General features: G+C 36.1%; 4 protein-coding genes and 1 non-coding gene across 6 annotated transcripts; 4 read left to right on the forward strand and 1 right to left on the reverse strand.

Annotated features, from left to right (window-relative positions):
• Window positions 1–38: 38 nt before the first annotated feature.
• LOC140797156 (rho guanine nucleotide exchange factor 8-like) lies at window positions 39–3,133 on the reverse strand. The gene is made up of 7 exons (XM_073150430.1): window positions 2,830–3,133; window positions 2,289–2,405; window positions 1,792–1,946; window positions 1,604–1,678; window positions 1,234–1,506; window positions 742–1,062; window positions 39–666 (listed from the first exon to the last, which is right to left on the reverse strand). Exons 1-7 carry the CDS (start codon window positions 3,116–3,118, stop codon window positions 226–228), a joined length of 1,671 nt encoding a protein of 556 aa, XP_073006531.1. The 5' UTR covers window positions 3,119–3,133; the 3' UTR covers window positions 39–225.
• A 321-nt stretch (window positions 3,134–3,454) lies between these two features.
• Window positions 3,455–3,539, forward strand: TRNAY-GUA (transfer RNA tyrosine (anticodon GUA)). The gene is given in 2 exon segments: window positions 3,455–3,491; window positions 3,504–3,539. It is a non-coding gene; the product is annotated as a tRNA-Tyr (tRNA).
• A 4,017-nt stretch (window positions 3,540–7,556) lies between these two features.
• On the forward strand, window positions 7,557–8,354 carry LOC140797772 (protein DOG1-like 3). The gene has a single exon (XM_073151422.1). It carries the CDS (start codon window positions 7,557–7,559, stop codon window positions 8,352–8,354), a length of 798 nt encoding a protein of 265 aa, XP_073007523.1.
• A 734-nt stretch (window positions 8,355–9,088) lies between these two features.
• LOC140798110 (tubby-like F-box protein 1) lies at window positions 9,089–12,789 on the forward strand. The gene is made up of 4 exons (XM_073151849.1): window positions 9,089–9,545; window positions 9,764–9,851; window positions 10,469–10,598; window positions 11,969–12,789. The coding sequence occupies exons 1-4, from the start codon at window positions 9,222–9,224 to the stop codon at window positions 12,525–12,527; spliced, it is 1,101 nt and encodes a 366-aa protein (XP_073007950.1). The 5' UTR covers window positions 9,089–9,221; the 3' UTR covers window positions 12,528–12,789.
• Window positions 12,790–15,836: 3,047 nt separating this feature from the next.
• Window positions 15,837–22,012, forward strand: LOC140798217 (plant cysteine oxidase 4-like). Of its 2 annotated transcripts, none has more exons than XM_073151989.1 (6): window positions 15,837–15,972; window positions 16,737–16,992; window positions 19,572–19,735; window positions 19,902–20,049; window positions 21,342–21,554; window positions 21,651–22,012. In XM_073151989.1, the coding sequence occupies exons 2-6, from the start codon at window positions 16,893–16,895 to the stop codon at window positions 21,764–21,766; spliced, it is 741 nt and encodes a 246-aa protein (XP_073008090.1). In that variant the 5' UTR covers window positions 15,837–15,972; window positions 16,737–16,892; the 3' UTR covers window positions 21,767–22,012. The 2 variants fall into 2 exon arrangements, with proteins under 2 accessions (XP_073008090.1, XP_073008091.1); XM_073151990.1 differs by having other exon boundaries at window positions 21,351–21,554.
• The last annotated feature ends 1,701 nt before the right edge of the window (window positions 22,013–23,713 follow it).

Consider the following 23,713-nt stretch of genomic DNA (forward strand, 5'->3'; position numbering starts at 1 on the left):
CTTGGAGATTTCATTCAGATACCAGTTGAAATTATCAATTGAGTATTGACAGGAGATATATTGAAGAGTACAAAAGGGCACTTTAAGTTAATTAGCACCCAGATGCATGCAAATAACAACAGTCCTCGAAAATTCTCTTCGAGCTATATACATGCATTTGTCTATAGTTGTTGCATCACCCACATCTTTGTTTTCTTTTCATTCTCTCTTCTCCTTGTACAACAACTAATTTCGAGCTGTTGGGCTTCTAAATCCTCCCGAACTCTCAAGTTTCTCTATGTAGGAAAATTTCTTGTTAGTCACAATGTTAGGAGGCTTCTTCATGAACTTCCCATCTTCTATATTCAATATGTCCTCCAAGTTACCTGAATCCTTCTTCACCTCAGCATCTTGATCCATGTTCCAGCCCATAAAATCTGACAGTGTAAATGAAGCAGGCGATTCCATTTTATTTAGCTTCTCAATTTCTTCCCTAGGATCAAGTGCTTTAATTGTTCCTGTTGCTGGCTCTGATTCTGTTAACCAAGTCCTCCTTTTCGAGTCGCTGAGAGTTGGATCTCGAGCAAGGGAATCGGCATAGAGAACATCTTCAATCTGAGACATCACTGTGTATGCCAAGCTTTCTAAGATCCGCGAGTAGCTTTCCAAAATAGAGTATCCAACATCCTGAAGAAATTTATGTGGGCAGAAAAGTGTCGTCAGTTGGAAAAGCTGGAGTGCCAGAACAAAATTCTTGCTTACCTTATTATACTGGATCTTGCTTATGTCTAGGTCTGACTGAGGAATACCAGGAAATCTGTGCTTGAGAATGAGTAAGATGGTCTCTGCTCTTTCTTCAAATTGTTCCCTCTTCTCCAAGCTAACAGTTGAACCCCATGGAGATTTGGCATCTTTGTTGTGCATCTTCCTCTTCCAAATGACAACAGATGCTTCAATCCGGTTTTTCAGGTCGAGAATCTTGTGCTCTGTTGACAAGTCTATAGATGCTAGGAAATCTTCAGGATCGAAAACATCGACTGTTATACTACGGTAGAGTGAATCTCCAAGGCTTGCCCTTCCATTCTATCATACGAAGTTATAATCAACGACTTCAATAAAAGGCATAAAAAGAGAAAGGATCCTGACACTTTAAGTCTTTAAATGTAAAATTGGCACAGTTCAAGCAACTGAAAAGAAAAGAAACGGTAGCAGAAATAGTCATACTATAATCCTATGTAGTAAGAGCCAGCCAACCTTCGGAAGCGAATCAATATAGTCTTCTGGGATTTCCATCTCCATAAGAACATTAGCATTTATAGCCATTGCTGCCTTGAGCACTTGGTTGACAAGTTCCTTTTGATACTGAAGCCATTTTCTCGATACTTCAGATAGCCCATCTGGAGGAACTTTAACAGTTGGAAGCCACCACTTATCATCCTTCCTCTGTGATTTACCCTTATCTGACTCATCTGCATCTCTTTTCACATACCAGAACTCGTGATGGTCTTTGAAGTTGTCAAGGTATTCCTGTTTGATCAAGGAAAGGGTACATGAACACCAATTCTAAGTTTTCCATAGTTCAGCAACTGACTCTATATTATATAAGTTGCTTAATGCTCCTTACCATGAGCATCGCATCAAGCTTGCGCAAGGCAGGGATATTCATGTGTAGATCTCTACGTTGCTGAGTTACCATTATCTATCAAGAGAAGAGACAATAAAAGTTTTCAGCTTTTTATTAGAGAAACTAACAAAGTTAAATTTGCACTAATATGAGTCAAAAGTTAAAAGAAAATAAGATCACTACGTGACCTCCATGTTAGTTCCATTCGTTGATACTTGTTGGGATGGAACAAATTCTACGACATGATCAGTGACTGATAAAAGCCAATCGACTTCTTTCCTCCACCTTGCCTTCCTTTCAGCTGGCATGGGCTCTAAACGCCGTTGCTCCCCAAAGACAGAAGCTGAGATGATAACGAAGAGATATTGAGAAGAACTATTACTGAATAAATTTTTTCGCAGCAAACCAAGTATCGAATTGCTTGTTGACATGAACAGCCTCCATTTGAAATGAAACCAGACTTGTCCTTACTGCAATCTGAAAATGAGAGATGCTTGCCCCCGTTTGGAAAGACTTCTAAGTCAATGCACAATTATTAATGAAGATTGAGATTTTCTTTCTTAAAACAGAGGTTACTCGTACATTCCTAATGTAATTGCCAGTCTCTAGAAATTCAATCAAACATTTGACGTGCATTTGATACACATATTGCATGATATATTCGTCAAAAGATTCCAACTATTACCTGCAAGATTTGTGATGGCATTGGAGAGAGCCAGAGCTGAAGAAACTCCTTTGCCGGACCCTGACATGTCCTCGCCAAGAAGCAGCTTTGCAAACTTCTCCTTCATCAGCTCCATATCTAAAGCAAAAAACCCTCATCCCTTTAAATTATTAGCAACCATATAAGTTCACATATGTCCAAACTCATGCAAGTCTGCATGGTTACATGAATATAAAATATTAATACTAACAATAGATATCAGAGCATGAGGTTAATTAAAAATATAGAACCTTTGCCCATTTAATTCAGAATCATTTCTTAGGCCTATTAGGACATACATTTTTATTTTGTGTGTTTCAAGATGCAACATCTATTATTTATGAGAAACTATTATAAATAAATTGTTGTTATTTACTTTTTTCTTCTAATAAAAGGTTAAGAATTGAGAGAATATATTTATATACTACTTTATTGAAGTGGATGTTAAGATAATGCAAATGAGTCCAACGATCCTTTTTAAGTTTTTAAAGCAACTAGCGAGTTAATATGCACGACGCCTCACCAGAAGGTTGTCCATTGCAACCTATGTACTCCCTGGTCAGCCGCGACCTGGGTCCTCTCTCCGACGACCGGTCGAGCTCGACACCGATCTGCTGGACCACCAACGGGCGGCCGGGCGTCCTCGACTCCTGGCTCCTCCACATCATCTTATCATCGTCAGGCGGCGGCGGCGACGTCGACGCATGGCTCTCGAAGATCATGCTGCGGGCCTTCCGGCCCGAAATCTCGAGCATCCCTCTGCGGTGCAAGAACCTATCGAGGCTGTATCCTCTCTCGAGGAATCGAACCATCACACACTCTTCGCTCTCGAGGAAGATGGGAAGAGAACAAGAACAACAATGTCATGTCTCGGAGAAGGTCCACCTCTCCAATGAGCGGAGGAGGAGGAGAGGATGGGGGAGGGGGCCTAATTTTGGGAGGTAGTTATTGTAAGAGTGAGAGAGAGGAAGTTATGGGATGCATCTTTGGTTGCGTATAGATTGTATGAGGTGGTCTTTTGGGCGGTTCTCTTCTTCGCTTTTCTTTAACTTGTTTTCTATTTTTATCGTTTTCAATTCATGCATGGAAGAGTTTGCGGGGGAAGTACGATATATGAGATTATATAACAATTTTTAATTTTATATCATCCGACCTTAGCTCAGTTGGTAGAGCGGAGGACTGTAGTGTTGCAGATTAATCCTTAGGTCGCTGGTTCGAATCCGGCAGGTCGGATTTTATGTTTTTATTATAATTATAATTTTACAGGGCCTCTATTTGTATGTCTCTGAAGTTGATATTTGTATGTTTCTTTAAAAAGTTAAGTTTCAATAATTTAATAGGAAAATAAAATTTTATATTTAACTAGGAAAATTTATGAAAATTAGAATTTTTATTTAAATTATTCAAATTTTAATGTTTAGTTAGCTTCAAAGTATCTAAGCAAAAAAGAATTATGGTTTTAGAGGTATATATATATGTCAAAATGAGTGTTTTGAGAGATTTACATACCATTATTAACTTGGCAAAATGGGCAGATCCAAGCTCGAGGAGAGTACAGCAGCAAGGGAGTAGTAGTCAAGAAAAGGGCAACAACAACGAAGGTGCACCAGCAACAAAGTCACACTCAAATTAGAGGATGAGAAAGGAAAGAAAATGAATAAACCTCTACTTAGCTATTTAACTAGGAGTAGGGAAAGGGAAAAAAGTCATCAGCGGCAAGGAAATCTTTTAAGGAGAGAAAAAAAAATGTCATGCTCTAGGCCCTCCTTCACTCGTGGAATAAAAATAAATTTATTCTAAAATAAGTCTCTTTATTCTCGTGTAGTAATTAATTAATAATTTATCTTATTTTAGTATACTAATTCAATATTCTCTTCCGTCTTATTCCATATAATTTTTAAAATCTAATTTATTGATAATCTAAGATTATCATTTTACTTTTTGAGGTGACAGTACAAAATACCGATCATATCAGCTACAATCCCTATATACATGCATAGTACGGAATTATAACCCCACACAAATTTCACATCTTTCTACATAATCGCATAGTGCGAGGTATTACCCCGCATATCCGCATAATGCAGGACAATTTATAAATATTATTTTTTGTAGGCAATACAGAAAAGTTGAGAAATACAGGGAAGTATGCATTAAAGATAATATAATGTGAGTTTATGGAGTTTATTAAGTATGCATTTGTAATAAAAATAATATAATTTTAACCAAAAAATACTATTTACTACTATACTTTAACATATACTAAGTGTTTTTTTATCATTTAGTTTAAAACATTATCAATTCTCAATATAACTTCATTATTCTTTAATATTTTAATATTAATTTTATGTCACATTAAATGTAATTACTAGTCGTTATATTAGTATTGAACTAAATATTAGAGTATCTTATGCTGTAGTATTAGCTCTCTTCTTTTGGTATTAATAATAATTTTTATTCTAGGCTTAGTTAACATAGCCCAATAATGTAGTCTGACCGATGAGTGCTACTTAATTTATCAGGCCTTGAGTTCAAGGAGAGGTCTCTAAATTAGTTTAGAGATCTCTAACGTAGTTCAGTAAACAAATAATAATTTTTTTTTCAAATCTAGTTAATAGTCCCTCACAGAATAAATACTAATATATACATTTTAATTTCATATCTTATCAATTTTATCTCTCATTTCTATCTTCTTCCATCTTTTAATAATATTTGTATTTTATATTATAAAATATGTTAAATTATGTCTAATCTCTTTTCTCTATCTGAACTATATAAATATTATATAAGTCAATGAATATACACTTAAACTCGCAAATATATAATATATAATATTTTCGTTCATTAAATTTACATACTAATTATTTTTCTCTTTCTATTTTAGGTCACATCATAAATAATAAGGCAAATACTTCAATGCAACTTTAAAAATTATAACCTTAATCCAACGGCTATAATAGCTAGTTTTCATACCCGGTACCGGTTCCCGGTACCGGTTCCAAAACTACATTACGTAAAAAAAAAGTATATTAGTTAAGAAGATTAATTACGTGTGCCTAACTTCCCAATTTTCTTGTTATACCCTTGAAGATCTTAACCATTAGATCTTCATCAAAGTGATTGATAAGTACGGAAGTAGCGCTCTACAAGTTTTTTATTCTTCCGTTAAGATTTCTCTCTTAAATATAATTATACCTTAATTATAGGAGATATTATTTAATATTAAATAATTTAAATTTGATTATTTGAAGATAAACTTCAATTTAAATATAATTCTCTATCTATTAAAATTTAATTTAAATCAATCTTAAACTAATGGGAGATATATGTAAATAATAAAAAATAATTAAAAAGATAAAATATAATTAAATTTTTATCAACTTAATTATAAAAGTCATCAATACCTTTATTTTGATATATATACATTACTCTCAGTTAATGATATATATGTCTTTTACTTAATAAAATATTAAGATAATATAATTATTAAAAAATAATGTGCGAGATTATATATCTAAAAAAAATTACCTGCTGAACCGGTAATATCTTTCATTCCTATTATACCCTTAAAGATCTTAACCGTTAGATCTTCATCAAACTAATTGATAAAGAATTAATTCGATTGCACGGAAGAAACCCTCAAAATAATAAACGTACTCTTAACCGAACCAAACACCAAATCACATGAGACTAAAAAATTTGGGCCCACGGGTGCATCACCAGCCGGTGTGGCCATGTGACTATCTTACATCTTATTCGCCTGCGTCAACGTGAAACCCACGTGTTATCTTTTTGTCTCTACTCGTTCCTTATTGCACCGAGGAAGATAGATTCATGGAACGAACATTTCTTTTTGGCGGTTTTGTCTTCGAAGAACCCTACTGTGACTGCACTGCCGACCGTCCAACTATTCCCGCCATGCACGCGTCACGGGCTCATCACCCGAGGAGTACTGCTCCAAATATATAGATACAAACACAACACAGAAAGCATAAGAATATATATATATATATATATATATGTGAATACAAATGACAATAAGTTTCCATAAATCTAAACAACGATCCTCCATAAATCTTGAATTTAAATACCTTTTGGAATAAGTCTCATTGCCCTAATGTAGTAACTAAACAATATTCTTATCTTATTCTAGTTTACTAATTCAATATTCTATCTTATCTAATTATATATAATATTTTAAAAAATATTTATTAATAATCCAAGATTACCATTTTATTCTTTGAGATGACAACACATAATTATTAATCATATCAGCTACAGTTATTATCTACTCTCTATCTCTTCTCTAAATGCTACCCTACATAACCCGCATAGTGTGAGGTAATACCTCGCACAGTACGGTATAATGCCCATTGCACCCAACTACTGCGGATTGTAACCCCGCACAGTGTGAGGTTAGTGCGGGGTATTACCCCGCACACCCGAGTGTGGGTTATAACCCTGTATACCCATGTAGTGCGGAATATTACTCTGCGTATCTAAGTATGGGGTTATAACCCTCATATCCGTGTAGTGTAGGGTTATAACCCCACATACCCGTATGATACAGAGAAAAATTTGAAATATTATTTCCTCAAGGGTATTTTCATCATTTAAATGAAAACATCATCAATTTCTAATATTTGCATATTAAATTTATGTTATACCAAATGAAATTATTATTCTTTATAATAGTATTGAACTAAACATTAAAATAAGTTATACTAGTATTAATTTAGTATTAAAAATTAGAATAATTATGTCTTTTCCACCCTTATTCCACAAGTGATCACAACCTTACCATTCTAGTATAAAATATATTCTTATTCCACAAGTTAATAGAGACTAAATGATCATTAGTTTTATCCTCAACTTTACTCTATTTTCTTTAAAACAAGCGTAAAACAATTCTTATACAACCTAAAATTGTTCACGTCACACTTATGTGTTATTACCTTATCTAAATGGGACATTTGAAAGTTTTTCCAATAGTTAATGGCATTAATATGTTGGAAAAAAAAAGGAGAGGATTATCTAGATTGAGTCTTCTGAGCTGGAACCCACCATCATCATAGTATTCAGATCCCCATCCAAGTTTATCTAGAAAAGGAGCCAAAGTGCAAAGTACATTTGGATAGATTCAGACCCTCCACTGTCTACAACTTAACATAGATCCCCTCTCTCCCTTCCAATCTTCCCTATATATATATTATCCACTGCATAACCTAAAACCTCATGAGCAACTCAAGCATGGGGTACTCCAAATTCCGCTCCACCCACGACAACTGGATCCAAGTCCAAGAAGCCGACCTAACCAATCTCCTCCAAGCCAAGAACTCTCCTCTTCTCCCCGATCAAGAGCTGCGTGCCCTCGTGAACAAAGCCATGAAACACTACGAAGACTACTCGTCCGTCCGCCGCGACCTCGCGAAAGAAGACCCCACTACCCTCTTCTCCCCTCCATGGTGCGCCTCCTTCGAGAACTCCTTCTTGTACATCGGCGGCTGCCGCCCTTCCCTCTTCATCCGCCTCCTCTACTCCCTCTCCGGCGACTCCTTCGAGTCCCACCTCGACGACTTCCTCGCCGGGCGACTCGACGCGAGAACCCAAGGTCTTAATGGCACCATGGCTCTCTCAGCGGGGCAACTACGGCAGGTGAACAAGCTACACTGTCGGGTTTTAAAAGAAGAGGGTAAGTTATCGGCGAGGTTGGCTACGTTGCAAGAAGCCGTCGCCGATAAGCCATTGCTGCCGATAGCGAAGGAGAGGAAGAGAAGAGCGGAACAAGTAGCGGTCTGTTCGAGTACTAGTAGCTCTGATGATGTTGGGATTAATGTGGAGGTGGAGAAGGCTTTGGAGAGCTACGATAAGGGGTTAGGTGAGTTGCTCGGGGAGGCGGATGTGCTCAGGGTGGCGACGGCGAGGGAGTTGGTGGAGGGGGTGCTGAGCCCGAAGCAGGCGGTGGATCTGCTCGTGGCGGCGAAGCAGCTGCATCTTTCGATCCACGAGTGGGGAATGGGAAGGGATCTCCAGCATCGCCGCGGATAGAGAGGTAACATGCATGCACCGATCTCTCAGATGTTTAATTGTGTGTTTGTTTTGCTTAAGTGTACGTGTATGTTGGCGTGTTTGGTGTATACGTATGCGTAACAAGTTATCCTAAGAATGCGAAGAATGCCGTATGATTTCTTACATATAGTACAAAGAAAAGTAATGGTGCTAAAAGTTGCGTAAGAAATCATACACATACGGATCCCACCTATGTGTCGCCATTAATTTGCAATGCGAGCTCCTGCATGCCTTCTACGTGATTCCAGTTGTTGCCGCACGAGGCCGCACGTGCTACCTTCGGTTATTTAGATCATAAGTGAATTATTCGGTATAACCATCAAATTATTCGAATTATAATCGACCTATAAATGACAAAAGACGAACCAGCCAATCTATGATTAATAAAACATAATTGGGTCAATTTGAGCAAATCTGCCTGTTATATCAAACCACGTTTTACTTTATTTATCGAAACAAATTCTTCGTTAAAACCCACTCTAAAAGTTCTAATCAAACTGTACGCAAAAACTACCCCTTTATACAAAATTGGCCATAATACGTCCTGGATTCCACCAACCCACAAAAGAATAGGCGATTTTGGAACAAAAGATACAGCCGCGAGACAAAAGAGGTCTTCGTCAATCACATCCGCGCCACTAAAATATCCCAATTCCAGTACCAAATACGCGTTTTTTTTTACTTATAAAGACCCCCTAAAAACCATTGATTTCAGATAAGGATCATTCACTGCGCACGCGCAGACTTAGGCCCAGTGGTCTTCTTTCGTTTTCCCCTCTCCAAGACTCCAACAAATAAAAATCGTAAATTAAAATCCTCTCCTGGCTCCTGTCGCCGATACGGAGGATGATACTCTCGAGGAGGAGCTCGTCGTCGTGGCCGTTCTCGTCGTTCTCTGGCGAGATGGCCGTCGAGGTGATGGATTCGCCGGCAGAAGAGGAGGCGGAGGAAGAGCAGGAGGAGTCGGGGGCGGAAAGGTGGTCGGAGATGCTGCCGGAGTTGGTGGAGGAGATCGTGAGGCGGGTGGAGGCCGGCGCCGAGGCGTGGCCGCAGCGGAAGGACGTCGTGTCCTGCGCTTGCGTATGCCGGTGGTGGCGACAGATCTCCAGGGGGGTCGTTCGATCCCCGCTCGAGTGCGGGAAGATCACCTTCCCTTCCTCTCTCAAGCAGGTGGAATCTCCATTTCTTGATCTCTCTTGGATCTGGTATTCGTTTCAATGTGATTAGGATTTGCTGATGAGAATGCCGCAGCCGAGTATATATATATATATATATATATATTTATTTATTTATCTGATGATTCTAGGGTTCTTGATGGATAAAGATTACCTTGTTTTTGTTGCTTCATGTTTAGTCTCTAATTCCATGTTAATGTGATAATGGAACAGCCGGGGCCGAATGATTTCCTTATGCAGTGCTTCATCAAAAGGAACAAGAAGAACTCGATGTTTTATTTGTATCTTGGTTCGACGCAGAGTAAGTCGATGCTAGTATAGTTCTTTCTTGATGTTCCTCTCTAGACATGAGCACAGTTTAGGCTCATGTATTATACATAAATATATCTTTGAAGTTCTTTTAGCTATCTAATCATTATTAAGCTCTTGATATACTGATACTCTTCTTAAGTTAACAAGTTTCACACAAGTGAGAACTAAAATTTTGAGTACCAAATGCTTAAATGGCTAGTTCAGAATGTTATCTTCTAAGCACTAGCAAGCTGAGCAAGATGATTAGACCTGCAATCTATATGAGTAAAGGCTTTCTTGTCAATTGTCATTGCTGTATTGTGGTTTCGCATGGTTTGATGGAGTGTGGCATGTGTGATGAGCACTATGTTCCTCCTACATGTGCCGATAATACATCCCAATATAAGATTTTGTGATACTAGACAATGTGAAGTGCTGTTTCCATCTTTTCTCTCACTAAGTATATCTACAACTTTCTATAGTTTGTGTCCTGACAATACATACTTTTTTTTCTCTAATTTAACTATAGTTCAAACATAACTGTGTATTGATTACTGGATTGCTTTTCTTGGTTATCATGGCCTAAAGTCTTGCGATTCTTTTATTTGCTGGTTTTTGTCTTTTTAGCATTCATGGATCCAGGGAAGTTTCTACTGGCTGCTCGAAGGTATAGACATGGAATCCATACAGAGTATATCATCTCCCTTGATGTTGATCACGTATCCCAAGGAAACAATGCTTATGTGGGAAAGCTGAGGTGAGGCAGCAACTTTTGGTTCATCTCTTTAGGGTCATACTTGAATTCTTGTGTTTAAATGATATATCTAACATATTTAGTGTTGATGGAAATTCATTGGCAATATGCCTCTAGAATACTACTATTTGTGCTTTGCCTGAAGTGCTCTTCCTTGTCACAGCCGAGGAAGGTCTTCTGCTTGCCCTATTCTCAAAATCGGGATATTTTACATGTCCATTTTTTTTACATACCAAGGCATGAATTATTCTCAGGCCTTGGAAAACTAGTTGTTTTGGATCAGTTTTAGCCCATTTGAATGGAAATTCCACAAACTATGTTGAGCACCCAATTCTGTATAGTGAGATTCTTTTTTTAAACCTCAAGGACATTGGCACCAAACTAGGTAGTGATGGAATTTGCATTCCAGCTTGTTTAAATCCAATGCATTTTGTTTTTGAGGCCCTTCAAGACCTAGTTTTACATTTTCGCCCGAAGAGACGATTTTTCCCCTTTTGTATTCTATATTCTCGTTATTGTAGAGTCCAAGCAAATCTATTATTGTGTTTGTAGGTTTATCTCTGTCTAAATCCTTGTTTAAAAGCTTCTGAAAAATTATTTGTCCAAATAATACCTAGTTCAGCTCATATAACATTTAGTTTGAATTTTATTTGTGCTTGTATTAACTTGGCTCGAATTTAGGCTCATCACATATGAGTTACTCATAAAAATGCAAGCTTGGCTTGAACATTTGGGTCAAAATAGCCAAACTTGATCACACCTTGGTTCCACATGATTAGCTCATTGCATGTGTACTAGTCAATAGACTTTGGGGCACTAGAGTGAGAAACACTTGACCAGCCTTATCTAACCAAACCTGCCCACGGCAAGTCAGGAAGGTTTGACTTGGCAAAGGATGCTAAGTGGTTTATGTATATCCAGAAGCAATTTTATAACTAAATTTGGATTAATGGTTTTGATCATATACCAGGAGGTTGAAGAATAGTACTTTCTTTATATTGTGATGATTTCTTCTCAAAAGCATATTTTCAAGATATTATTTTGGGAAAACAGTAGTATCTAGTACTTAATATGAATGTTAACCATGCTATCTTTAATTTCATATCATGGTGAGTTTTTTTTTCTTGATTTACAATTCATAGGGCCAATTTTGACTACAAGACCCTTGTTTTTTCAGAACATGCTGAAATTTCATGATAGGAAATTAGGATCTATACTGAATATTTTATATTAATCTCTTTTTCTTAACCTTACTTTGCATTTCTAGCTTTATTTCTCCAGGCTACCTGTTTATATAGATGTTTTCTTTCATAGGATTGGGTTGTGCTCTGGCACACATCCATAATCATCTTGCCTTGATATGTGCCTCGCAGATCTGATTTCTTGGGGACAAAGTTCATAATATATGATAGCCAGTCACCATACAATGGCGCAAAGGCATCGTGCAGCCGATCTAGCAGGCGTTTTGCGAGCAAGCAAATCAGTCCCCAAGTCCCTGCTGGAAATTTCGAAGTAGGGCAGGTCTCATACAAATTCCTCCTCAAATCAAGAGGACCAAGAAGAATGCACTGTACTCTGCAGTGCCCTTCATCTCGGGAAAGCAGAGAGGACGATTCTCTCAAGTCGCAGTTACTGAACCCTGCGAACACCACACTCCTGAGAAATAAAGCTCCGAGGTGGCACGAGCAGCTTCAATGCTGGTGCTTAAACTTTCATGGTAGGGTCACAGTTGCCTCGGTGAAGAACTTTCAGCTTGTATCAGCGGCAAATTCTGGTCAACCTGGTGGTGTCGGGAATGAGGAGACAGTGCTGCTCCAGTTTGGGAAGGTTGGTGATGACATGTTTACTATGGACTACCGGCAGCCACTCTCAGCCTTTCAGGCATTTGCCATCTGCCTTACCAGCTTTGGTACAAAGCTTGCCTGTGAGTAGCAACCTCCTAACCTGTTCTGTGGGATCGGAATATTATTTCTGTCATCTCTTTGTGCAAATGATAGTTTTTGTAGCTCTTGGGACGTTGAAAATTTTGCTTGTTTTCCATTGTTTAGCTTTTAACTGAAATAGGATGAAACTCTTTTGTTTTTGTGTATATATGTATACGATGGTGTTGATACGATGAAGCAACACAATACTAGGGCTGGGCCAGACTTGGCCCAACATCCATTTCTGATTTAGCCAGCCAGGCTTGATAAAACTCTAGCCCATTGATTTTTATTTTATGTTATTATTATTCTTTTGTGAGAAATAGTGAAAAGTAATTGGTGTTACAGTTAAAACCAATGCCGGCCCAATGATTATTGCTGAATGCTCTGCATATAAGACATCAGATGTGTAAAATTGCCTAGAGTCCAACATAAGCGTATATTTTCTTCAAGATGAATTTGTGTATCATATTCGTCTTCTTTCCCTCTGCTTGCGAATAAGTGATGATCCCTCATTGGTTAAGCCAATATAGAGTTTGTGGTCCATGGGAATCTTTGTTTTGCATTAATCGTACTTGACATAATGAGCAAGCATGGATAAAACTAAGATGAATACAGCTAGATGAATATGAACATCGAAACCAAACACGAATACTTCTTATCAAAGATTTCTTCTGGATAACTTTTATCATGAAGATTCTTGTGACAACTGTTAGGTTTACAACAACCGGAACACATGGTAAGCCTGGACCACTTAATAATCTCCGGCTTCTCCAGCTTCGCAATTAAGATGCAGGAATGCAGTTCCATTGTTCCAATCATAGCCAATTTCTATGCTAAGTAATGTCCACAGCTCCAATCATGATCAACAAGACATACTTTTTCTCCTAATAAAGGAAGAGAAGTAGAAGAAGAATTAACAAGAAATAAGTAGATAGAGATTGGCCTCCTCCTCCAGAACTGTTGTTCAATGGAATGTGTGCACAGAACTGTTGTTTAATTGAAGAAAGTGAGAGTGTTTTAAATCAGACAATGATGGGTTTCTTTGATAAATCGTCAGTATCTTTTTAATTACTCCACTTCCTATTGAAAAGTGAACTTTTCTATTATTTTTTTTGGCTCCATAAAATTTCTACACTAAGAAAAGGAGCTGATGTCCTTCTTTTTTTAAAAGTAAAAGAGGAGCTGTCACAGGAGCTGAATTACATTTCTACTAGATTAAGCCACCCTCCAGAAATTTCAAACCTAAGGATGTTACCAAACTCAGCGTCGGATAAAAAGGAGTCCTCTGAGACATCTCAGTCACAACTTAACCCAGACCTAGCAATCCAGTCGGTTGCCCTGTTATAGATGTGTATTATTCATACATTATATTAGAAAAGTTTCTCTTTATACGATTAATTATATTATGGATACTCCAAAGAGGATTTTCACTACCTTATGGCATCTGTATCAAGCTAAGATTGTCACTCTAAAAATCTTAGTTTATATCGATATTTTTTTTATGAAGAGGTTTATATAGATCAACGAGAAACCTGCAATATAAAAGAATATTAGGTAACTAACTAAAAATCAATTAGAATAGTTATTATTATGAAAAAATATAGCGAAACATCTATTCACAAATTTATTTATTTATTTATTTTAAAATAATATGATAGAAATTAATATTTCTAATAGCAACCACCGCCTAGGCAGCCGCTGGCTTTTTCATATTAATATCTTATATTTTTTATCCTTACTTCATCTATGCTTGCTTTAGTATTGACTTTGATCCACAAGATTCAGGACGGATTTTATAGGAGCCCCTTATTTAGTGACATATTGTGCTTGTGATTGCTATATCTTCTTTGCCCATTAGGTTTCATATAATATGTTTACTATTGCTCTGTTAATATTTTACCAAATTGTGGGGCTTATTCAAATTAATTTTTCTTTTCTTTTATGCATTAGGCTTGTAATTTATTAGCAGTAATCTGCTAGTAATAAATTTCTAATTGATGGCAAAAAGTTTCTAGAGTAGATAATCCAACATAGTAACTTGACTTTTAAATGAATTTGATTTTTGTTTAATTAGATTTGAATTATAAATAGTTCAACTCATCTAACCTTTAACAGATCATTTTCATATTTATTATCCCAACCCATTTAACTAATTATGATCCTACTCATAAATCTATTTATAATACAATAACACTTATATAATTTGATTAATCCGTTTACAACACAGAAAAAATTATAATCTAAAAAAATATGTCTATAACACGAATATAATATCTAAATTTTAATAACTCGTTTAATAATCCGATCATATGAAATTTATGTTAAGAATTTTTAACCAATTTAATAAATAGATTTAGTTCATATTTAAAAAAATTGAATTCGAAAACGACCCGAACCCGGCTAATCTAATGTAGTTTCCAACCCTACCTACAACCTACCTTTCCCCTCTTTATATATATATATAGATATAAGCCGTAATGGTACTTTTACAATCTTTGGAGAATAATGGAAAGGAGGGACAGTGGTACTTTTCTATAAACTTCCGTTTTCAAAAGTCACTTTCTTTCCTCTGCTGCCATCAAACAAAACACGCTAATAGAAATTGCTGGAAGAGGACGGAAAGTGAGAGAAGAACACAGCCAATGGAATTGAAGCAAAAATCCGAGTTAGAAAGGTGGAAACCAACAGAGGAAATAGTCAAGCACCTGAAAGTATAGCTTCCAAAATTCCAGTTTCCTTTTCCCTTTCAATGAAGGATTTGATACTAATAATTTACGAATAAACGACATAAAAATCCATGCTTATGATCAACAACAACAACAACAACAACAATGCCAGTAGTATCCACGTACAATGAAATCAACTGTGAATACTGAATAGGAATTGTGTGCTTGCTATAGAAGACTTGAGTTTTATATCTAAAGGGGGAAGAAGGAACCCGAGGTTCCAGAAAAGGGAGCTGGTGCCATCCTGAATCCTTTTCTACAGTGCAGCGTTGTAAATGGAGATCAAGATCATCCATTGTTTGCTTCGAAAATATAGCTAGCTTTGAATTAGATTTTCTTTTCCCCCCATTTTTTGATGTAATATTATTTTAATAAAATTTTGATAGTGGGTTTAAAGTATATAAATATATAAATAATAATAAGCTAAAAGAAAAGGTGGTCGAAAGACGAGAACCCTTGTGACTCGCGAGTAGCCACGGCACCCGTGAATAATAAATACTTCGTACTATCGCGCTTGTTAAGAACCTTGTGACGACACGTGTCCCCTCCAACTTTTCTTTGATACCAGGATTCGCGGAGACGCCACGTGCGCTGCTCATGGTTAAAGACGAGTCCGATCCTCGACTCATGGATCCCAAGAGATTGAGCTCGAGCTCCCCAACTCACCGCGCACTCCAACCCCAACACTGCGGTCCGCGAATTCGTCGACGGATTCCTTCGCCGGAGGTAGGTCGAGATTTCGATGCGTTTTTTAGTTCGTCGCCGTGGGTGATGCCTTCTCGCTCTTTGATTTCTCTTCCCGATCGTTATCGGATAGGGTACTGTTCGTCCGTAGTAATTCTCGATCGGGAATATAAGTTCTTGGTTGGTTCGGGTTGTTCTTTGCCTTTTGGGTGTTCGTTTGTCGTGAGATTTGTAGATGATCGGAGGGGGGGAAGGAAGGATTGGGGCCAATTGGGCTGCTTTAATGAGGAGGAGTCATCCTCGGTGTTGCCTACTTCTTCTTTTGGTCCTATTATGTTGCAATTCGGTTTCTTCTTTTCCAATTCATGCTATTGTTCTTCAGTTGGTATTAAGTAAGTGAAGAGATAGCAGGAAGATGGTAACTTGTTCAGGAATGAAGGAGACGTATTAAAACAAACAAGTGGACGGAGAAAAAACATTATTATGTTTTTTTTTGAAATGGCTAGAATTTTGTGACCCGTGCTTTGTGCTATATCTGTTGTCTAGATTGAGGATCTTAGTACTCCTGTAGATATGCTTGTTCATGGTAGCCTTTTCCTTTCTAATATGAGAATCTGGAATCATTTTTTATCTCCTATTGTTAGTTTGGAGAAAATTTGCAAGTATTTCGATCTATTCTCAATGCTCCTCCATTTTGGAGCTGATAAAGATGGAAAAGATTATAGTCTCAACGAAGATGTCTTGTTATATTTTCTCATATAATTATACGAACTGCATCTAAAATTCTTTCATAGTATTGGATACAGGGGAGCAAGAAATTTCATCTTCTGCGAAAGGAAGCACCAAGTTCTTTCTTGATTGATTGTTTCTCTGGTTAAGAAGTTGCAAATTTGCTGCAAGGTGTCTTTGAGTTGCTGCGATTGTCCTTCTGTATTGTCTTATTGGTTGTTCCTTTCTGCACTATGCCCGCCATCAAGCGACTATACAACGCCTGTAGAGAATCATTTTCTACTGATGGACCAAAATCTGCAGAAGGTCTTGATCGTGTTCGATCTATACTAGGTGAGATTGTATTTAGAAATTTCTTTATCACTATGTACATTCTTTAAGAGTTATATCTATTCATGCTGCATGAGGCATGGAACTTATAAGGCATTTACATACAGAAATTGCCAATTATTTGTTACAAAGCCAACTTTGTAGAATTGTACTTGTTTAAATGCATGATCTTTTACTGATGCGAACCACTAAAGATGTATCTTAATAAATAGTTGTATGTAGTACTTTTCTTTTTAATTTTGTTACCTCCTCTTATCATGCTCATATATTTCAGATGGGTGTTGCCACTTATAGAATTTTCCTTTTTCCCTAATTGGATTATGATTATCAAGTATACATTAGAGGCATTCCTCCGTTTGAGCCATCCTATAAAGATTCTGTGCTCAATATCCTCATCAACCTTCTCTTCATATTGAATTGGTATATACAAGATAATGATATACTCTCCTTTTAATTTTTATTTTTTAATATAATTCAAATCTTTTTATTCCAAGTTTCTCCATACTTCTAATATGATATTCAATCTCATCTTAGCGCATAAATAATGTCATTACTAATTAGTAAATAACATAATAAAGGAATCTTGTACATTCTTTTCATTTACTTCATCTAAAATTAATACAAATAATTAAGGAATTAATGTTGAACCCTCATGCAACTTTATGACTAAATAAATATGTAGTTGCATGTTGACCGTAGCGGTGATAGAGCACAGTAACATATGTTCCCTTGAAGTATGGTGAAATAATTAAACCTACCTGTAGATGGTTCTACAAATATGCGTTGGATAATTTCCCTTATATAGTTTTGTTAATGGTTTGAAGTGTCATCCAAAATTGAGATGTTTCGTTGAAACGTTTCATGTTTCATGTTTCAGTCCTTTTTTATCTGAAATTGGCTCCCGAAACTAGCATCCAACCGAAACAACCTTAATAATATTTTTTTAATTATGTTCTTAGTTTGAAGCTGTATTTGACTTGAATCCAACTTGTACCTAACTCAATATCAACTCATTGCTTAAGTGCTATTAGATTTTGTGTGATGCATTGAAAGAAAAGATAAAGGTACTATTTATTAAAAGAAGTCTGAAATTGATACAATGAAACCAAAACTGAAACTGACCAAAATGTTTCGTTTTCTAACCAAGCAGAAACAAAAATCGAAACTGAAACTTCGAACTATGGTTTTGTGCATAAGCATTTGATATATGTAGAAGGAAGCACATTACAGAATGTTGCTAAGATCATTACTTCTCTATTTCTTTTGATCTTTTAGTACTTGCAATTGTAGTTTTAGTACCTCATATTGCCATATTAATTTAACAGCTAATATGCAGTCCATGAGTTATGTATGGCAGCCTTTAAATTATCTTAACAACTCATAAGGTATTTAGAGTGACTGAAGAAACTTCTGATGAATCCCTTTTTCTGAACTTCCATAATCCAGTAGACTAGTATCCATTATGAATTTCTGTGATATAAAATACTGACATATTTGAGGTATAAAATGCATCCGTGGTTTAACAGAGATTTCCAATTTGTTTAGAACTTCTTGAAACATAAGACTGAGGAAGATGATGACCATTTTAAGGATTAAACACCTAACTCAATAGAAATCTACACAAATGTGTTAACATAAATAGAAAGGATCTCTTTGAAGTTAACAAGCTTTAGTATATTCAGATTGTTAGCTTGGGATTCAAAGGTACTAATGGATGGATAAATTTTGGATGGATAAATTTAGGTCTTTTATAGAAAATGCTAGAGTATTGATGAATATTTATATTATCAATGAGAATAGTAAAATTTATGTTCTATTAATCCGTTTTAGAGCTCTTTAGACCAATGATCAATCAATTTTGCCATTTATACATCCTTGCTCTACTGGGTATCAACTTCGTCACTTAAACAGTTTGATATATTATCATATGGTATACTTTCCTAAATGAAGACACAGGGATCTCAAAACTTTCAGTATATATCCGTGTCTGTGTGTGTGTGTTAAATCAGATACTTGGTGGAAATACCAGATGCTTGTTGGTCACATATCTGAAGTGCGTCAGTCACTGCCACAGCACCAAAATTAGTTGTTCGTGCTTTGTAGATTGTTGTGCTTTCTCATTTACCTCCTGGGAGAGACCCAATCAATATTGGAATGATCATTTGCATTTATAGGAGTTAAGCAGATCTCATTGAGTATTAATATGGTTTCTTCCTTATAACATGATGTTTTCTTAGTAACTTGAGATGCCTGTGATGCATATAATCAGAATGGCATAAAACATGTTTCACAAGAAGAGAATTTTTCTGCTGTATTTTGATGCCTTAAATGCATTGTATTACTTTCTGCTTTCTTATCTTGTGATTTGGTTATGTAGTTGCATTACTATTGTGCAGGATAGAACAATTATATAGTTATGCTTATTGTGCTTATGAATTTTATTATGTATCTTGTTTCTATTTCAATTAGTATGAACCTGTGCAGAAAGTTGTTGTATTTTTTTTAGTTAATTCAGAAGCACCTGTAAGCCATCTGGTGAGGATTTTATGATATTTTCCTTTTTTTGACTCACAACTTTCCAGACAAAATCAAACCATCTGATGTGGGTCTTGAACAAGAAGCTCAACTTCTACGAGGTTGGAAAGGTTCAACACGTGGTCCAAATGGGAAAAAAGGGCGTAATGGGAGCAATCAGTATTCACCTCCCATTCAATATCTGCATATACACGAATGTGAAAGCTTCTCTGTACGTCTTTTCCTTTTGTCTTTGTATTGTTTTAAAATTTTGAGCTTATTACATGCCTTTCATCCTTCTAGTGGTGTTCAATGTATTGAAATAATGATTTCTAAGAAATTAGTTATATTACAGAGCACAGGTAATGTTCTGAAGATCCTTTTGAAATTCTGTGCAGATTGGTATATTTTGCATGCCACCATCATCCATTATTCCACTTCATAACCATCCTGGGATGACCGTACTAAGCAAACTTCTTTATGGTACATTGCATGTCAAATCGTATGATTGGATTGATATAAATGGGCTGATGGATCCCTCACAAGGTGATTTTCTTTCTGTATTATATGCACAATTTGCTATTCCTAAGTTACTGCACGTACTGATAGCTATAGGTGAGTTTTTGCTTGAATCCTCATGTCAGGTAAAATGTATGAATGTATTGGTTATTTAGTTGACAGTTGTACGGTACCAACATGCTATGCATAGAAACTTGATCATAGATAGTAACATGGATACTGATCTTGAATAATATCAGTCAGGAGGCAAAACCTACTGTCATCATGAATCAATTATCAGGATTTAAGATTAATGCTATATACAGTTTGGAACAAATGGTAGTATAAAAAAAAAAGGAAAAGGAAAAAAAAGGGAATCATCAAGGAGAGCTTGCAACCTAAGTATATTTAACATGCAAAAAAAGGATCCAATATATGAGTGGCACTACTGGGGACGTTGCAATGGTGAAACCATATATAGAATGTTTGCAAAAATGGTCAGGAAGATTTTTGAACCTTTTTGTAGAAAATGATCTACTATCTTGTAATTAACAAGAATACTGATGACTTTTAGGATGTTCTAGAATGTAACTATGTGGGAATAATGGATCACTCACAAGTCACAATATTGAAAAGGCTATCATAATCTCCTTTTCTACTAATCATCGGTCTTGTGAGAATGATATTTTTATATTAGATGCCTCTGTACTGCTGTAGAAATAATCATGCAATTTTATTTGTACTGACTAAGAAAGTGTATTTTTAACTTATGATATTAAATAAACAAATTACACATCTCTAACTTATTAATCAGAAAAAAGTAGTCATCTAAAGAAAGCTTGGAAAGCATATATGAAAAACAATCTAAAATCAACATGCACATATCAAAAGTATATATGGAGATAAGTGGAACTGAAACCCACAAAATGGGGATGATGATCATCACGCAAGTTCCAAATATAGATGCCCAGATTCATAAACAATCAGCGCACACAATAAAATCTAAAATCAACTTTTACTTACAAAAGAATCTTCCTTGCTTACTAAAAGTAAATAATCGAAGTCTCTCTTCTATTTTGCCTATGGGACTTATTATTTGTCTATATTGTGATTTTCTCCATACAGATAATATGCTAGATCTTTCAAATCCCTACTCACATTTTTCTGTTATTTTAAATATTGGGAACTTGAAATCTAAAACACATACATCATATGTGCTATGAGCTTCTGCCTAACCGATATCTCAAACTAACATTATTAGTATCTCATACATGCCATGATTATGAAAGTACCATGACTTCAAATTCTGTATGGCACTACCGAAGTTATATTTTTTATAGGATCTGCAGCTAGACCTGCAAAGATTATTAGAGATGGTGAAATGTCCGCCCCCTGTGGATCAACAGTTCTTTATCCCACAAGCGGTGGCAACATCCATTATTTCAAAGCGATTACACCTTGTGCTCTGTTTGACATTCTATCACCTCCTTACTCATCGGAAGATGGACGACACTGCTCATATTTCCGGAAGTCCTCACCAAACGATCATTCTGGTAAAGAATGCTCATATACCGCACTAGATCGCCTCTATAAGTTGTCGTCATCATGCAACTTAAAAACCTGTCAACCTTCTTTCTTGACTGTCTTAGGTGCTTTGCCAAGCGGAATAGATGCCTCAGAAGTGGTTTGGTTGGAGGAATATCAACCTCCTGACAGCTTTGTCATCAGGAGGGGGTTGTACAAGGGCCCTGTTGTAGGTACGTGAAGGTTCTCTCTCTGTTGTAAGTTGTAACATTACAATCAGATTGGCTCTAGTTAGAGGTAAACATGAAAGCGGGATATCTGCTCTTATATGCCTTTTTTTCTCTCTCCTTTTTGCTCTGTAGACGGTAATAGTTACTCCTGCAGAGTTTCTAATATGTAGCTCGTAATTTGGGATGTACATGTCAATGTAAACCTTTTGTTCAATGGTCTCACCTTTTCCAAATGAAGGAATTGAGGTTTACTGCTATTTATCTTCTTGCTTCAGGATCTTTGTTTTTTTTTTATTACAGTCATTTGGTCATGCTTCAATATTGTATTCTATTGTATTTTGTGGCGCATTAGGTTCAAAAGATTTTTTGAATCGGAAATTTAGTAACTATAGTGATGAGAGTAGGGGTTTTTTTTTTTGGACCAACTTGAGGATCTAAGTCTACCCCTAAGTGCTCTTTTATCTGTTGCGTATTGTAGAATTTTGGGTAACTAATAATATAAAAAGGATATGGCCAATTTCTGTCCGGATCCATCTCTTATTTTTATTCTTTTTGAGGAAAAATTAATCGGATGTAGGCTGCTCTTGAAGCTTAATAAGAGCAGAATGGGTTGGTGTTTTTTTTTTTAATTTTATTTTATTTTTATGTAAAGCAGAATGGCTTGGTGAGAATGACGTGGTAAATCGTGTTATTTGTGCAGTGACAATTGATCCTCTGTAGTTCTGGCTGCAGGAATTTCCTGGAGTTGGGGTGCTTGACGCCCGATTTGCTGTAGCCAAACTAATTAACGTTTTAGATCTTGCAAATAATCCTGCATTTGTGAAGACTAGCACAATAATCCTTAATCTTTTTTACATGTGCAATCCAGAGTAAAATTACACTTTCCAACCACTAGTTTCACTTCGTTCAATTCAATCTAAAAGGAATACCCAAAATTTTCTATTTATCTTACAAAGGAAAATTAGTTTTGTTTCGCTGATGAAATTTTTTTATCAAATTGACTGCTAAAATAGGAACCTTGAATTTAACTAATGAAACGAAAGGGTTGAAATGTAGGTCTGCTACATATCAATTTAACGTATGAGCAAATACAATTTGTGTTGGTATATCTTCCTGGCAATTTATATAAAGATTTCAGAACAAGGATGACAACAACTATATTTCCTTTCAATTCGTCTCGTTAAAGATAAATCTCAAACTCCAAATCATGGCATCACAGTGCAAAATAATTATTGATCCAAGGAAAAAAAAAAGTGGATAAAACGAATTATCCTGCTCTCCAGATCACAGGTACAAGAGTACTGTGGAAGGACAAGTTGAAGAACGTACTCTGACATTGTCTTGTAAATGATAAATAAAGTGCAGGAAATCCTACTCAAGAAAGGCTAATGCAAGCAATCAGGGTCCAATTGCATCTTATAACTAAATATCAGATCACACTTGTACAGATAAACAATAAGAATATGCAGTTAAGCACACACATAGCAGAAGGAATATATATACTAATATACAAATGGATGAATAAGTAAATATGAAAGCAGAGACTAGACGAGCGACAACAATAAGAGAGAAGAATGGAGAGAGAGAGAAAGAAGATCAAAGAAAGAAATATACGGAACGGGACAATTGACTGAAAACGTCTCCCAACAACACTTAGAAGTCCACCTAAGTACAATATTAGGACATAAGCATCTATTTTCTTTTATAAGGTAAGCCCAAAATGTTTTCTTTCTAATCGACTGAAAACAACAAATAGTTTCCCACACAAATCAACAGATTCTCAAGAACACATTTTCACATAAGCATACAAATTAAATAACATGTAACAAGTACTAGCCAGCAGCACAGAAGAAGCAAGTTAACTGAAGGCATTTAAGTATAAAAATAGGAATAACACACTGGACCACTAGTCTAGATATATGAAATAATTTGCAGCAATTGCAACTGGTTTACTAGGA

The sequence above is a fragment of the Typha latifolia genome, chromosome 11 (genome assembly GCF_019914945.1).
Source record: "Typha latifolia isolate L0001 chromosome 11, TyphaL0001v2, whole genome shotgun sequence".
In the NCBI taxonomy this organism is placed as follows: Eukaryota; Viridiplantae; Streptophyta; class Magnoliopsida; order Poales; family Typhaceae; genus Typha; species Typha latifolia.